This window comes from Aplysia californica, unplaced genomic scaffold (genome assembly GCF_000002075.1).
Source record: "Aplysia californica isolate F4 #8 unplaced genomic scaffold, AplCal3.0 scaffold00055, whole genome shotgun sequence".
Lineage (NCBI taxonomy): Eukaryota > Metazoa > Mollusca > Gastropoda > Aplysiida > Aplysiidae > Aplysia > Aplysia californica.
This window is the reverse complement of record NW_004797325.1, coordinates 1,341,089-1,355,498: the sequence shown is the minus strand read 5'-3', so window position 1 is coordinate 1,355,498 and position 14,410 is coordinate 1,341,089. Positions and strand designations below refer to the sequence as shown.

The 14,410-nt window shown below is 39.2% G+C and overlaps 1 protein-coding gene across 1 annotated transcript in view; it reads right to left on the bottom strand.

Moving 5' to 3' along the window:
* LOC101864597 (serine/threonine-protein kinase TNNI3K) overlaps nt 1-14,410 on the bottom strand; it is a 33,418-nt gene that overhangs the window by 1,865 nt on the left and 17,143 nt on the right. Inside the window, exons 12-21 of the mRNA XM_013079537.2 lie at nt 13,740-13,883; nt 11,300-11,450; nt 8,938-9,064; nt 8,163-8,230; nt 6,610-6,767; nt 5,827-5,879; nt 3,666-3,798; nt 3,148-3,257; nt 2,258-2,484; nt 85-143 (exon numbers count right to left, since the gene is read on the bottom strand). Of these exons, the coding sequence (XP_012934991.1) occupies nt 85-143; nt 2,258-2,484; nt 3,148-3,257; nt 3,666-3,798; nt 5,827-5,879; nt 6,610-6,767; nt 8,163-8,230; nt 8,938-9,064; nt 11,300-11,450; nt 13,740-13,883 (1,230 nt within the window). The remainder of the gene's footprint in view (nt 1-84; nt 144-2,257; nt 2,485-3,147; nt 3,258-3,665; nt 3,799-5,826; nt 5,880-6,609; nt 6,768-8,162; nt 8,231-8,937; nt 9,065-11,299; nt 11,451-13,739; nt 13,884-14,410) is intronic.

The following is a 14,410-nucleotide window of genomic DNA, read 5'->3' as shown; positions in this document are numbered from 1 at the left end:
CTCACTTGCACTGAAAGGGCTACATGGTTACAAAACAGAGGACACATTGAGAGCTGTGACTGACTATTGATTCTTTCCTCTTACCATTCTTGTCTAGTTGGGGAAATGGATATCTTTTCTTGTCTTCACTTGACCCAGATACACTGTTAAAAAAACCCACAAAAATAAATGATATAGCCAAAACATGAAATGGATTTTTTTAAAAAGGCTATAGACATTGGAAAGCAAATAGGGAAAAGACAAAACATCATCACAATGTTACAAAATGGCACATCTTATTTTTGCTACTTTTGAGATAAATGGAAAAAAAACAACTTTAGTTAACTGGAAAAGTTATCACCTAATAATGGTAAAACTTGACACACATATTTCTTTCGTGACTGCCAGCACATTTTTGTTCAGATTTTGGTTTTGTTTAGATAGTACCATCTGTTGGATTGAGGACACCCCAGAAAGGCAAAGGTCCTAAGGAGAGATGCACAAAGAAAGTAGCAGCTCACAATAGAAGGAAATGCACTAGGAGACGTTAAATCCTTCTGCTATCTTGGGAGTATAGTTGGCAGAGAGGGAGGAACAGGTGCTGAAATAAAGTTCCGCACTGGAAAAGTACAGGCTGCTTTCATATCCTTGAATAGGATTTGGAAGACCAGAGATATCTCACTTCAAACAAAGTTGAGCGTTTTCAATTCAAATGTGGTCAGTCCTGATATATGGATGTGAGACATGGAACGCATCACAGACTTGCATAAAAAGGATCCAGGTTTTCATGAACAAGTGTCTAAGAAAGTTACTGAGGATCAGATGGACAGACAGGGTCACCAACGAAAAAGTGTTAGGGAAAACAAGACAGATCCCAGTCAGAGATGAGGTAGGAAAAAGGCAGTAGCGATGGATTGGACATACTCTCAGGAAGTCAGGCAGCTACATAACAAAGAAAGTGTTGGGTTGGAATCGACATGGTAAAAGATCAAGGGGAAGACTGCATGAACCTGGAGAACAATCACAGAAATTGATGTACAGAATATTGGGAAGACATGGAATAATTTCAAGAGGCTAGCACAGGATAGAGAAAGGAGGAAAGTGTTTGTCCGTGGCCTATACCCTGGTGCAGGGCGAGAAAGGCAATGATGATGATGAGATACAGTACCATCAAACAAAAAACAAAAGGCTAGTTGAATATTTTCACAGCTCTTGAGTTATGCCATTCTGCAAGCGTAGTGACGACATACTCTACCAGTGGTACCGTGACACCATCCTAGCTTGATATTGCATTCATACAGACAAGTACATATTCAAACAATCCCGGACACATTCACGTGTACATACCTTTATATATACACATCTATTGGCTCAGCATATGGTCTAGCTAAAAATAGCTGTCCCTGTCGGATTATGCGATTGTGTGGCCGCGTTTTTTTCCCGTAATTCTGCAACATTTGCATAATTTTGGATTTCCCGTGTTTTTACCTTTTTCTCTTTTTTCACAAAACAATTATTAATGAACGCCTCGCCATGTGACTAAAGGGTAGTAATCATCGTAGTAAGTCTCACTTACGTGACAAGTTGGTCATTTCCCTTGTTAGAAGACCTTGGTTCATGGTTATGGGTTTGGGATTTTGTTCCTTGAGCATGTTCAATTTTTCAACACATCAAAAGTTGTTCTCATGTCTGCTGATGTTTCATGTTTGCCAGGTGTCCCTGGTTTTAGTGATGTGCCAGCACCAGAGGTCCAGATGTCCTTTTTAAAAAATTTTTTTTTTAAAACTTTTTTTCTTTCCTCTATAGATCTAGATCTACAGCTGAAAGTTACAGACATTATATTCTTTGGTTGTTGTTTTTTTTTCTGACTGACGTGTATTGTTTTCTTTCCAAATACACAACTAATTACTGATACTGATATGTTCTGTTTTCAATTTTTCTGTACATACAACATGAAAATTCTTGGTGAAAAAGTGCAAAACATGTCACGAACAGTGTTACGGTAACTTGCATAATTTTTGCATAATTTGGCTTTTTTGTGTGCATAATTTGGCCATCTAAATTTGCATAATTCTGCCGGGACAGAAATAGACAAATCCCAACCATAAAGATTTAAAAGGGCCTACTCATTTAAGAAAAAAACCAGTTGCTTTCCCCCAGCACAATATGATCATCAGGTGTCCACATATCATTGTCTCTCCTAGACCCACCCAAATCCCTGACTCATCGAAAACATGCTTGACAATAGCCTGAACCGACCATGACCCCCTTCCTTCACCTGTTCCTGGAAGCTTCCATCTCCCAGTGGTTCCTCATAGCAGACACATGACCAGCCATCGGGGGCGTGTCTCTCCCCTCCCCGTCCGAGTCCTGATTGGTGACCATGGGCAGGGAGAGGGGCAGTGAGGGGTTGCTCGAGGGCTCCACGTTGCTCAGCATGGCCACGGCCTGCGACTGCTTGCACTCATCGATGATGGGGATAATCTCCCGGAACTCTGGCCTCTCCTAGAAATGTATCGTCACAGTCTTAATAACTTAATAGACGGCTTGCATAGAAGCATCAACACAAGAAATTTATAATGTCACAGTTTTAGGATTAGGCAATGCGTGGATATATCAGACTTATGGCAATCAAAAACTACCAAAAGTTGGGGACATATTAAATTTTTGGCAAAGAGAAATTGTTAAACACTAGGGGCTGTATCAGGCCTATTGAAAGAAAAAACAATTCTGTACAATTCCTGAGTGAGACTGGTGAGTGTTATTGTGGCATCGTTAGTCCAGCCATTCTGTTGTTCCATTTTTACTTTTTCATGTCTCTTCTTTTGTTTCAGCTATGTTATTTTGTTTTTTCTCTCACACTATGCCTTCCACAGACTCATAATTGTGAGGTTACGGGTTCTGGGGTTCATGTCACTAAGACTTATCTCCGTTTCCACCAGAAATCCACAAACAAAACTTCAGTCAATGTCAATTTCTGGGGACTTTCCACACAATGCATAATGATCTTGAAAAAAAAAAAGAAAGTTCTTTTCTGTTTTATTAAATGTAAAGACACTGAGTGACAGAAAATATTTCTTTAAAAGAGGCCTGGATTCTAAAAAAAAAAAAAGAAATGCAAAGTAGGGGGTGGCCTTTCGGAAAAAAACTTTGTGGAGAATAGCTTACGTCTGGGTTAGCATGCCATCCTATATGCAGCAATGCAACCAGTGGCTTGGGGAACGTGATAGCGATAGGGGGTCTGGTGTTGTGGTAGGCTGTCTCGGCAGCCGCGGCAGCTGAGAACACGTATGACAGGGAACAAGTAAGAAAAAGTGGCAAGCCTGCAGTGTCAATTGCGTAAGAATGGTGTGTATTTAAGAAATATTTTGTAAATCAAAGCATGCAGCACATTACACAACATCACATCAAATAGAACTAGAACACCACCATACACTGTCATGAAAACTTTGTTGCTGGTTCCCTCAGTGCACTGCCCTGTTTTCAAGCTAAGGTCATCATTCTTGCTCTAGAACACATTCCTATTATTAACAATGTAAAACTTGGCTTTCTGATCATGCATGACTTTGTTCGTGAGCAAAAAATCTCCAACCAAATACAACAGTATCCCCTCTAATGCCCCCCTTAAAAAAAAAGAACCCAATAAAACTTCAAAAGTAGTACAGAAAAAGAAAAGCCGGACAGACCTGGCTTGAGGTGTGAAAAGGGCAGCTCGCCAGCCAGTAGTTCCCAGAGGACCAGTGAGAAACTGAACATGTCCGCCTTAACGCTGTACTTGGTACACTGGGTGAAGATCTCGGGGGCCATCCAGCGCAGGTTCTGAGGAGCGCAAATTGTATGGAACCATACAACTCAGTGTTTACCGACTGCATAATAATATTAATGAATAATAAATAGCATTTGCTTAGCGCACACCCCTGCTCAACAGCAAGCCCTATGCGCTTTACACTATATTATTACCCCAGCAGACCACCTAACACTCAGAAACATTCTCCGCTTCCCATGAAGCATACAGTGCAAGCAGCTGATTAAGTGCTCAAACACTAACAAACAGACAAGATCTTTCGCCGTCTATAGCATCCAACCGAAAATTTCCCAGAGTTTGAGAGCAAACCAAAGCTGTCAATACTCCTTTACAATCCTCTCCCTCACATTTATTGTACTGTTACCTTTAGTTTTAGTAAGAGTTTTACTGCACTTGCCATACAAACAGGTCATTTTAGTGCCCAAGATTAGAGGAAAGGAAGTAAAAGAAATAACATACATTAAAAAAAAAAAAGGAGGAGAGATAACAAAGAAAGATGTTTGATAGGAGCAAACCACACCAGAGCACCCGCCAACCACCCACGCCTGGTTATCTGTCTTTAACTAGATAACATGGATAAAGAAGCATTCTTTGTGGTGATTTTAGTCCTAGACAGTTATTACGGAATGCATGAGACAAGGCAATACCAAGCCAGAATGCCAACATTTGTGTTACAGTGGCATACACATATATATATCAAATAAAGTCGAACCTGTGCAAGATGACCACCCACTGTTTCTTTTTTTTTGTTGCTTTGGTAACTGTCTTACAGGGCTCACAACTGTTCAGGAAAGAAGTGGTCATCTTAAGCAGCACTCCTCTTGGACAGGGTCATTATAATAGTGAAAAAATGACAGAGGGGAAAGTGAGAAGTAGTCGTTAGTTCAGGTGATTGTCTTGGACAGGGGATTATGAGAGCACCTTCAGCTGTATATCCCAAATTGCAGCATAATACATAATATCAAATAAGATGTATGCAGGAGAGGTGTCTCAACATAACAACACAAGGTAGTTACATAAAACAATTGGAAAAAAAGGAGAAATACTTTTTTTTTGGTTTTAACTCACTTACTACTGGGCCCTTTCACCAGTCACAAGCGTTGAAGACTGGCGTTTTTGGGAGTATTTCAATAAAACACCACTCTCAAAATTACCCTATTGTAATTATTTTTTGACACAGTAAAGTAACATTCAAGCTTAATGTAATACAAAAAACTAAAGTTGTGTAAGTCTTATACTTTAATTTGTATGATTTTTAAAAAATTGGCATGAATTTGATTTTCCGAAAAAATTTCCAGAGACGTGACAAGCAGAATGAAATTCACAACAACAACAAAAATAAAAGTTGAAAGTGTTCTGGTTTGATTTGTATGCATGTGTGAGTGTTTGGTGAAAATATAAAAGCAGGTCTGTGCGTTGATTCAGACCCATACACTGTTCAATTACATGAGACAGATGTACGGCACGACGTTGTGATTTCGTTGCGCGAACAGCACCAGTACTAGTGCTAGATCTAGCTCTAGAACTACGACTCGGACCGTGTTCGGGTACATATCCAGGATTTTAACTATCAGACACGTCATATTCTGAGACACAAGAACTAGTGAAACGTACAGAAGTATCGAAAACGGCGAAATTATGTGATTCTTGTTCACGTGACTTCTTCGACCGTTACTACGATGCGACTGTCGGATCACTATCAGCTGTATAGAAAAAAACAAAGCGCGAGTTCCGGTCTGTTCAACCCCAGTTGGGGTCACTGTCCTTCACCTTCAATAACTTAAAAACTACGGGCCCCAGAGATACGAAACGAAGTCTGGCCAAACAAGGGTACGAGGCAGGTCATGCGATCCATGCGTGATTTGTAGAGCGAAAAAATAATTTCAAAGTTGGTCACGCAGGGCTTGTGGGAACCGTCGCGAGCGTCGCGGCGGGGGTCACGCATCTGTTGTGTGACCCGTCTGAAGTGAGTTAAAGCTTATAACGGAACATTTCATACTTGAATATTTATAATCAAACATGGTCCAGAAAATAAAACTCACCCCTGGCTGTTTTGTCATATTGTCCTCATCTGTAGATCTCAAAAACCGCGACTCTGGTGGCAAGAAAATGACAGCTAATGAGCCAAAAAAAGCAAATGTTTAAAATAGAACAGGATGACTGATCTTGAAGCTAACTAAAATCTCAAGCACAGCGACAGGCGGGGATCCCCCCCCCCCCCCCCACAAAAAACAACAAAACAAACCAAACAGCGACCCCAAAAGACCCATAATTATGCTACTAGTCAAACAAAGCAATCATTTCAAACAGATATATATGTGTCTATGACAGAGAACTTCCCTATGCCCAAAGACTGAAAACAAAAACAAAGGTCAGTCAAGTCTGCATCAGAAAACTATCTGCTTTAGCGGAGGATGCCGCAGCTGTGATCAACTCAGAGGATGAACTGTTAAAAAACATGATGTAAGCTTTCTACCAAGGAGAAGGAACAGAACAAACAGAAATCAATATTGGAAATAAAAAGCTAGAATGCATAGATAATTTCTCACACATATGCTTCATTAACAACAACAAACAGGCACTTGATCATTTGCTATGCATCAAACTTGGTAAAGCTTCCCGTACATTGGAGCAAACTTTAACAGACAGTTAAATTTAATGAGAATCAGGACATCAAAACCAAGATGGATGCGTACAAAGCACACATTCACAGTAAACTACTGTATTCATATGTCGCCTGGAAGGCTTAATATTAAAGGAACAAGAGAAGCAGTCTGGATTTTCAGAAGTTTCTGGAAAAGAGGAATTCCAAAAGACAAACTCACCTCCAAAGTCGGCAACGATAGCGTGGCCAGTCTCCTCGAGCAGAATGTTGTGACTGTTGAGATCTCGGTGGATGATGGGCAGTGGCATGTTGTGCAGGTATTCCATACCTTTGGCCACATCCAGAGCAATGGTCAGCTTAGAATGGATGTCAATCAGCCTGAGAGAAAACAGACAAGTGTGCAGAGGTAAAGGAAAAAAATAAGCTTTATCTTTAAAACAAGGACTTTTACCTTCAAACCTCTCAGAGAATTGTCACCTTTCCATCAGAATCTTTCCAAGTACACAGTTTTCAATCAGTCATGAGAATTAAATGATGAAAGAAAGAAACATTACAGTCCAACTCTTCAGCTCAAAACTAAAGCCAGCAAATTTGTTTGTTTGTTTGAATAAAGACAAGCACATTGACACAATAACGGTAAAAAAAAAAGCTGAGAAAAAGCAAGAGACAGAAGACAACAGTTACAAAGGAGAACAAGCGGGACAATACTTCATGGGAAATAGATGCTGCAGTGGTAAACTCAGTATAAAATCATCTTTGAACAAAAATTGAAAGCATCAAGGTGAAATTAGGCGCTCTTCAAAATAATGAAATCAAAGAAATTAACATTTTTCAGCCCATTTGGCAATTTTTATCGATTTTTTGGTTCACTTAAAAACACATTCGAGCATGGATTTTACTCAAAAACATACGTCAAATACACAAATATGATGTAGATTTGTATTTTTAAGGACACTCCAGCTTTGAAAGTCACCAAACTTTGGCAGCCATTTTCTCGTTAATTTTACCAAAATCTGTCATGCTGTGGAGGGAAAAAAGAAAGACTACACATAACTGACTAAGAAAAAGTAATGAAGTAGGCTCACCCACCCACGGCTTTTACTCAGAATCCAAGATATTTGCAAAATGGACACACTCTTGAAGCAGATAAAACTTTAAAACTACAGAATTAATGGCTTAAAAAGAAGCAGATAAAACTTTAAAACTACAGAATTAATGGCTTAAAAAGATTGCAGGCAACGAAAGAGACTATTAACTATCTATATTAAAAAAAAGAAGTTCCACTTCTTGGTGCTACATCCCAAACTTGTAGTAAGATCAGGACAATTATGACTGTTGTACAAAACAATAAAAATCCCCCCAAAAACAACAGAATATTATAATGGCTGTCAGGTGGAACTATTTCGTGACTACAAACAATAGTAGTGGTTGTGCTATAAGATAAGCCTTTATTGTCCAGATCCTGGCTCATTGTTTTGGTGTTTCTCTCTCTCACTATTACTGACACCAGGTGACCCCCACCTCCTTCAATAGAAAATACCTTGACTTCTACTCAAGATAGATGGATATTTTTTCACCAAAAGCAAGACAAATAAAAAGGCTTTAGATTATACTATACCAATAACTTAATATGAAAAAAATTAACGTGCCCCTGATTCCACCACGATGCAACACAAATGTGTCAGAAGAGCACAGTTTCTGAAACCCCCCTCCCTTAAAAATCTGGAATAGATTCGATCATTTCAAAGCATGCTAGAAGTTTCATGGGCTCACCTGTTCTGCTCATGCAACAGGCTAAAGAGGGATCCACCAGCCACGTAGTGGGTTACAATTGCAAATTGCTGAGGTCATGCCGAAAAAACAAAACAAAACCGAAATTAGCTTGTTCCATCACATCAGAACAGGAACACAAAACAGCACATATATGGACAAAAAACTCTCAAAGGGTAAAATAAATAAAGAAAAAAGAAAAACAACTGGTTTTCAAGTATTAAATAGCCCTGAATTTCTGGCTATCTCAACAGAATACAAGGGCAGATTCACGGTGAAACAATGGGTTTGAGATAAAAGATTTTCAGATTCTCCAGTGGCAAGCTCAGGCTGGCATCAGTCATTTAATCCGAGCCTTCTGCTTAGCTTAGTTTAAACAGGACTTTAGCTGGAGCATTTGAGGTACCATCTGAGTAGTTAAGAACATAGAGACAGCACACGGCAGGAATCATAGTTTTTTTCAACAATGATCCACTTCTTCTAAAAAATATTGATTTATAACCCTCCCCCCCCAAAAAAAAACAACAAAAAACAAAAACCCAGCCTGTCTCGCATGCTTTTTTGTTTACGCTATAACCGCTGAAACAAAAAGAGAACACTATTCATTAAAAAAAAGGGTATTAAATGACTATGAACCTAATCAAATTGATCTATTTTTGATTGGAAACTCAAACTGATTTTTTTCCAAATTCTTACACATAGTGGTTGACAAAATCTGCATAAGTTAAAGTGTAAAAAATCAAGTATACAGGAATACAGGACACAGGAATCCACTCACGCTGGGGTCGTCCAGACAGGCTCCCACAAAGTTGATCACATAAGGGCTGTTCAGCTTGGCTAGTATGGCCACCTCTCGACAGAACATATCCACATCAGATTTAGCACCAAAAGAACTAGCTCGATACCTGAATCAAGAAACAAATCGTGACTTACAATAAGAGAAAATAAATTTCGAAAAAAAAAGGTAGCTACATATAACAAATGATAAAGAAATCCTGACAACCACATGTCGTACAATAATTCTTAACGTTGTTCAAAATAAACAGACCATATTCTACTTTTATTTCCTTGGTCACAAAATATTTCAAAGTGTGACTTGATCGCCAGTGGGAAGGAAGAATTTCAAAGTATAATTTACCTTAAAACCATTGGACATTAAGGCGGTTCAACAGCAAGATCACAGTTGTACACGCAAGTCACATAAGTTGTAATAACCGAAATTCCTTTAGTAAAAATGACAACACATTATCATCAATGGCACCACATTTCCTTCCCTGACTGCATCTATCCAGGAACTGATGGGCCCGAAAGTTGACAGTGCTGTTTAAATAAATGTGAAGAGAATTTCATTTCCCAACCTACTCCTTCCCTCGCCCACACAACGCAAACTGTATTCTATTGGACTTTGTATCATTATATAAAGATTATGGTGGATTTCACGGAAAGGGTGTGAGAGACAGCATGGGGTTTATTTTTTAAATAAAATTCTTTTGTTGTACTGTTTGTAGTTCAATTTGTATTGTTTTGTTTGTTTACGAGCCCAATAAACACGAGACTAAAAAACAAGAGTTGACTTTGGTTTATTTTGTTTGATATTTTGCGTAACAGTGTCACCGACGTAAGGATTTTGACTTAATGTATTTCCCGATGTTCGCGAGTCTGACAATTTTTGGTTTAAATGGCTAGACTTTCTCCAAAAAAGGCAAGAAATGTTTTTCTAATGTGATAAGAAAAAAAATAAATCTAGCCTTGGTTTGAAATGGTAACGGACAGAGTGAAATGGTGGTAGAAAATCGCGCGAGTAAGCCCGACATTTTGACCCGACGTCAAGAGCCAAATTTACTTCCAAAAGCGAAATGAAAGTAAGTTTTTAAGTTCAGACTAAGATACTCATTTCTACATCAGTCTTACCCGTAATTTGCAAAAATTGAAGAAATCAGTAGTAGATTTGAGAGTTGTTAGTGATGCACCCCTCCCGCTGAGTCTCCGACATCTTACAGTCCAACTCGGCATTTTTTGGAGATTTACGAAAAATCTCGAGGACTTTCCCAAAAAAACGAGGCTAAAAACTACTTCCGTTTGGCACTATTCTTTCATTCTTTAGCGTCCTTTTCGATGAGGTGGATGTTTTGTCTTATTTTCCAAGTTTTTTCAATACTAAGTCTCTTACGTACGAAGCACACCAATGTCGCAATCTATTACAAATTCAACCCAATTACACACGTTTATTTGTCATATCTTTTATGTTTACATTGATTGAAAGACTGCAACACAACATGTAACACGTGTGGGAAGTAAACAAATGACGTTAGGGAAAAAAATAGCAAATTCTTTTCTGAATGTCTTGTTTGATGCCAATGAATGCTTTGAGTCGTCAAGATTGGTGCCGATGACGATTTCGGTGCCGATGATGATTTCGTGGTCTTATAGGCTGTTCTGACACTGGGAACATTTTTTCAATTGATCTCTTTTTCTTTTTTTTTCCTTTTTAAAAATTCGTTATTTCCTTTTCTATTGTTTATTTTTATTCTTATTATTTTCATTTATTGTGTGCATATTGATTTTTGCGGCCAGTGAATTCGATAAAATGGATTATTAATCCAAATTTGGTGATATTCAATTATTGTGTTGTTTGCACCAAGGTAAGGTTATACTTCATTAAATAACTTTTTTCACAAGCCTTTGCTGTCCCTCTAACATTTCAAAATTCCTCTTTAAAAGGCCTTTCCAATTATATAAAATACATAACCCTTTGAAAAAGTTCAAATTCCTGAAAAAATCTGGGGAAGTGAGAAACCTGTGGGTCCTCACCGTGAAATCGGCCTTATGTACACTGCCAGTTTTTTTATAAGCTATTATTATCCCCTCATTTGGTGCCTTTCTGAAAAATCGGAAACTTCTATCCTTTACCATGAATATGCGGAGGTATCATCTCAGGCTAAGAGGTTGACGTGTAATGACCCACAACTGTTTACAGTCACTAACTGCTCTCGAGCATTTTGTCATATTTTGCTCAGTTCATACCTTGATATTGTCAATCCATACATTGACCACCCTTAGCACTTGAGCCCCACCTCTTGCCTTCCAGTATTCCCTTCAATCTTGTACCCAACCTCTAATATTTCCCTACCCCACTTCACCTTTTGATGGCCACAGTCCGACCTTTGACCTTGCCCTTGTAGACTTTGCCGAAGGAGCCAGAACCGATGGTTTCCTGGAACTCCAAGTCTGTGATCTGCAGGTGGAACTGGTGGGACAGAGTGGCCCGCAACTGAAGGACATCAATCTTTTCTGTGGGGGCATAACAGGTACACGGTGGTCAAATATCTAAATCCCATAACCTTATATTTTTCACTACTTGGTAGCTATCAACATATTGAGAGCTTGAAATTTAATCATACAGACTATATATATACTGGCGAGCAAAAGAAAGTGGGCAGTTTTCAAATTGGTGCTATATGAGTAGTCTCGCGAATTTTGACTTGGCGATTGACATGCTGAGCTTGTGTCACTTTAGAAAGTCGGTCAGAACAACATTTGTTTATTTTGTTGTAATAAATAGTGTTTACTACACGTCTGGCTAAAAACTTGTTTTCTCGTTTTTTCTTGAAAGTTTACAATGCCTTTACTTTTATTCTTTTTTCGTTTCACACTTCAACGTGTGTCGGCGAAAAGGCCGTCAAAACTTTTGGGTTTGTTCTTTTCAATTTTGTTTTATACGATGCCTCGTCTTTGTGAAGCGCAACGTCATGAAGCTCTTGGCACGCTGAGAGCTCATGCGGCGGTTTCTGCTGTAGCTAGAGCTTTCAATGTGAAGAGAGATACTATCCAGAAGCTAAGGATACACTTCCAAGCAAGTGGTTCGGTTAGTGACATTCCAAAGTCTGGTCGTCCTCGTGTCTCTACTGTGGTAGAAGACAATCGGATCAGAGTTCCAGACTTGCAGGATTGGTTTCAAACAGCTTCTAAAATTGTCAGAGATTGGGCTGGGCATAAACCAATCAGCCGCTTCACCGTTTGTCGACGTTTGAAAGCCCACTGAATCATTGCCCGACACCCAGCTCGACGCACTCGTCTCCTCCAAAGACACCGTCATGCCAGACTCAACTTGACACGTCTGCATCGGCGATGGCTAAACCGCCAGTGGAACAGAGTGATGTTTTCTGACGAGTCCAGATTTCTTTTGGATCACCACGATGGAAGGCAGAAAGTCTGCCGGAGACGTCATGAACGTTATTTACCTCAGTGTGTCAGTGCTGTTGCTGACAAACGTAGCATCATGGTATGGGAATCCATAAAGCACCTCTGGAACAAGATGGAAAAGAAAATTCGCACACTTTGGCCACCCCCAATGACAATCCCACAACTGCAGCAATCACTAATTGATGCTTGGAATAATATTCCCCAGCAATTTATCCAACGATGTATGCAATCCGTGAAGCAGAGATGCACTGTTGTCATCAATGCTGGTGGGAGATACACCTGTTACTAATTCTGGGATTTTGAACATTCGAATAGGTATTATTAATTTCTAATAAAAGGTGTGCTTTTGATCGTTTTTCTTAGTCTTTTTGTCTGCACTTATTGAGAAAATGGCAAGCCTTTCAAAATCCATTGGCAATACGGCATTACAACGGCAAAGAAGGGAAATAATGCACAGAACGGAGGGTGCCCACTTTCTTTTGCTCGTCAGTATACTATGGCTTGGTCAATGGAGTTTTACTTGTTAAACTTAGTTTGCAATAATGGCTTGTGTACACGCAAATACAATTATCCCGATATCCAACACAGAGTCCATATGACAGACTATTTTTTATCTGAATACACCTTTCAAAAAGAGGATTGGTATCGAGTGGAATACCGGCATGGCCAATAAAAAAACGCAAAAAAAAAATCTCCTTTACATATGAAATAGAGAATGGAAAGAGGACAAAAGATGGCTCTACAAAAGTTTAAGTAAAAAGAAGCACATTGACAGAAAAGCAGCCATGCAGTGTATGAAAAAAGAAAGACTTTATCACAGAAATGACAAAGAAAGAGTCAAGAAATAGGCCCATCCACTGAAGCCCCCCTTGATGGCTTTTACTCAGATAACAGATATCTGCAAAATGAACATGGTCTCAAAGCGGATAAAACTTCTCAATATTATGCCTGTCAAGAAGAATTAATTCATCGTTACAAACAATAGTAGCGTTTGTGCTATAAGATAAACCTTTATTGTCAAAATCCTGGAACATTGGCTCGCTGTTTGTCTCTCCCTCTCTCTCTCCCCCACGTACACACACACAATATCTTTTGCCATTAGTTCTGTAGGTTTTGAAACTGATCTGTTTGGAGATCATGCACATTTTGTAGATATCTTGGTATCCAAGTACGTAATGGGGTACATTTTATAGCGTTAGTTGTAGAACAGAGTGGTAACCTCCACAGCAGAAAGACAAAGCTTCTGATATGATGACAACATGTTCAGCATGCAGCGTGAAATTCTACATGGCTGAAACAAAAGGAAAATCATCACCTCAAATGGGTAGGAATGACCATAAAAATGCTTTTGCAAAACAACAATCCTTCACACCCAACCTTTTGTCATGCTGCGCAGTTTGCCGAGAGGGGAGGGCACCGCCACGTAGGAACCATCGAGACTGCCAGGCTGGGAGTAGTCCCCACAGCCTTCCTCACTGGGTCGCTTGTAGTGTTTGAGCAACGTCACGATGGAGTCGTGGCCTGGAGAAGAGGAGAAATTTTGGAAGACTGATTTATTGCTTACAGATTTATTGATAACGTTTTATGGACTTATCCACACATTCATCTTCCAACTGCATTGGTAAAATAGGAAGACAACAGCTGATAAGAGCTGTGAAAAAGAAACAAACAGTGATCACAAGAAACAAAAATTGAGCTACTTTTAAAAACACGATTCTTCAACCCAAACATGTCAAATAGATGTAAAACATTCAGTTCCAGTGAGTTGACAGATGCATATATTTCTTTAAGTACTCTACCCAAAAGAAAGTTTGTTTGTCTGTCTGTTGAAGAAAAGAGAAGCACATTGGCACAATAACTGTCATTTAATGCAGGGAAAAAGTAAAGATAGACTGATAGAAACAACCAGAGTGGAAGAAAAGGAACCTGGTCTACAACCACCAGCTCGCATTAATAAGGAAAAAAACAAATTCAAATTCAATATCTTAACCCCTTGACAGCGCACCATATATTTACCCCATATGTGCTAAAGAGAAATTCCACTGTGC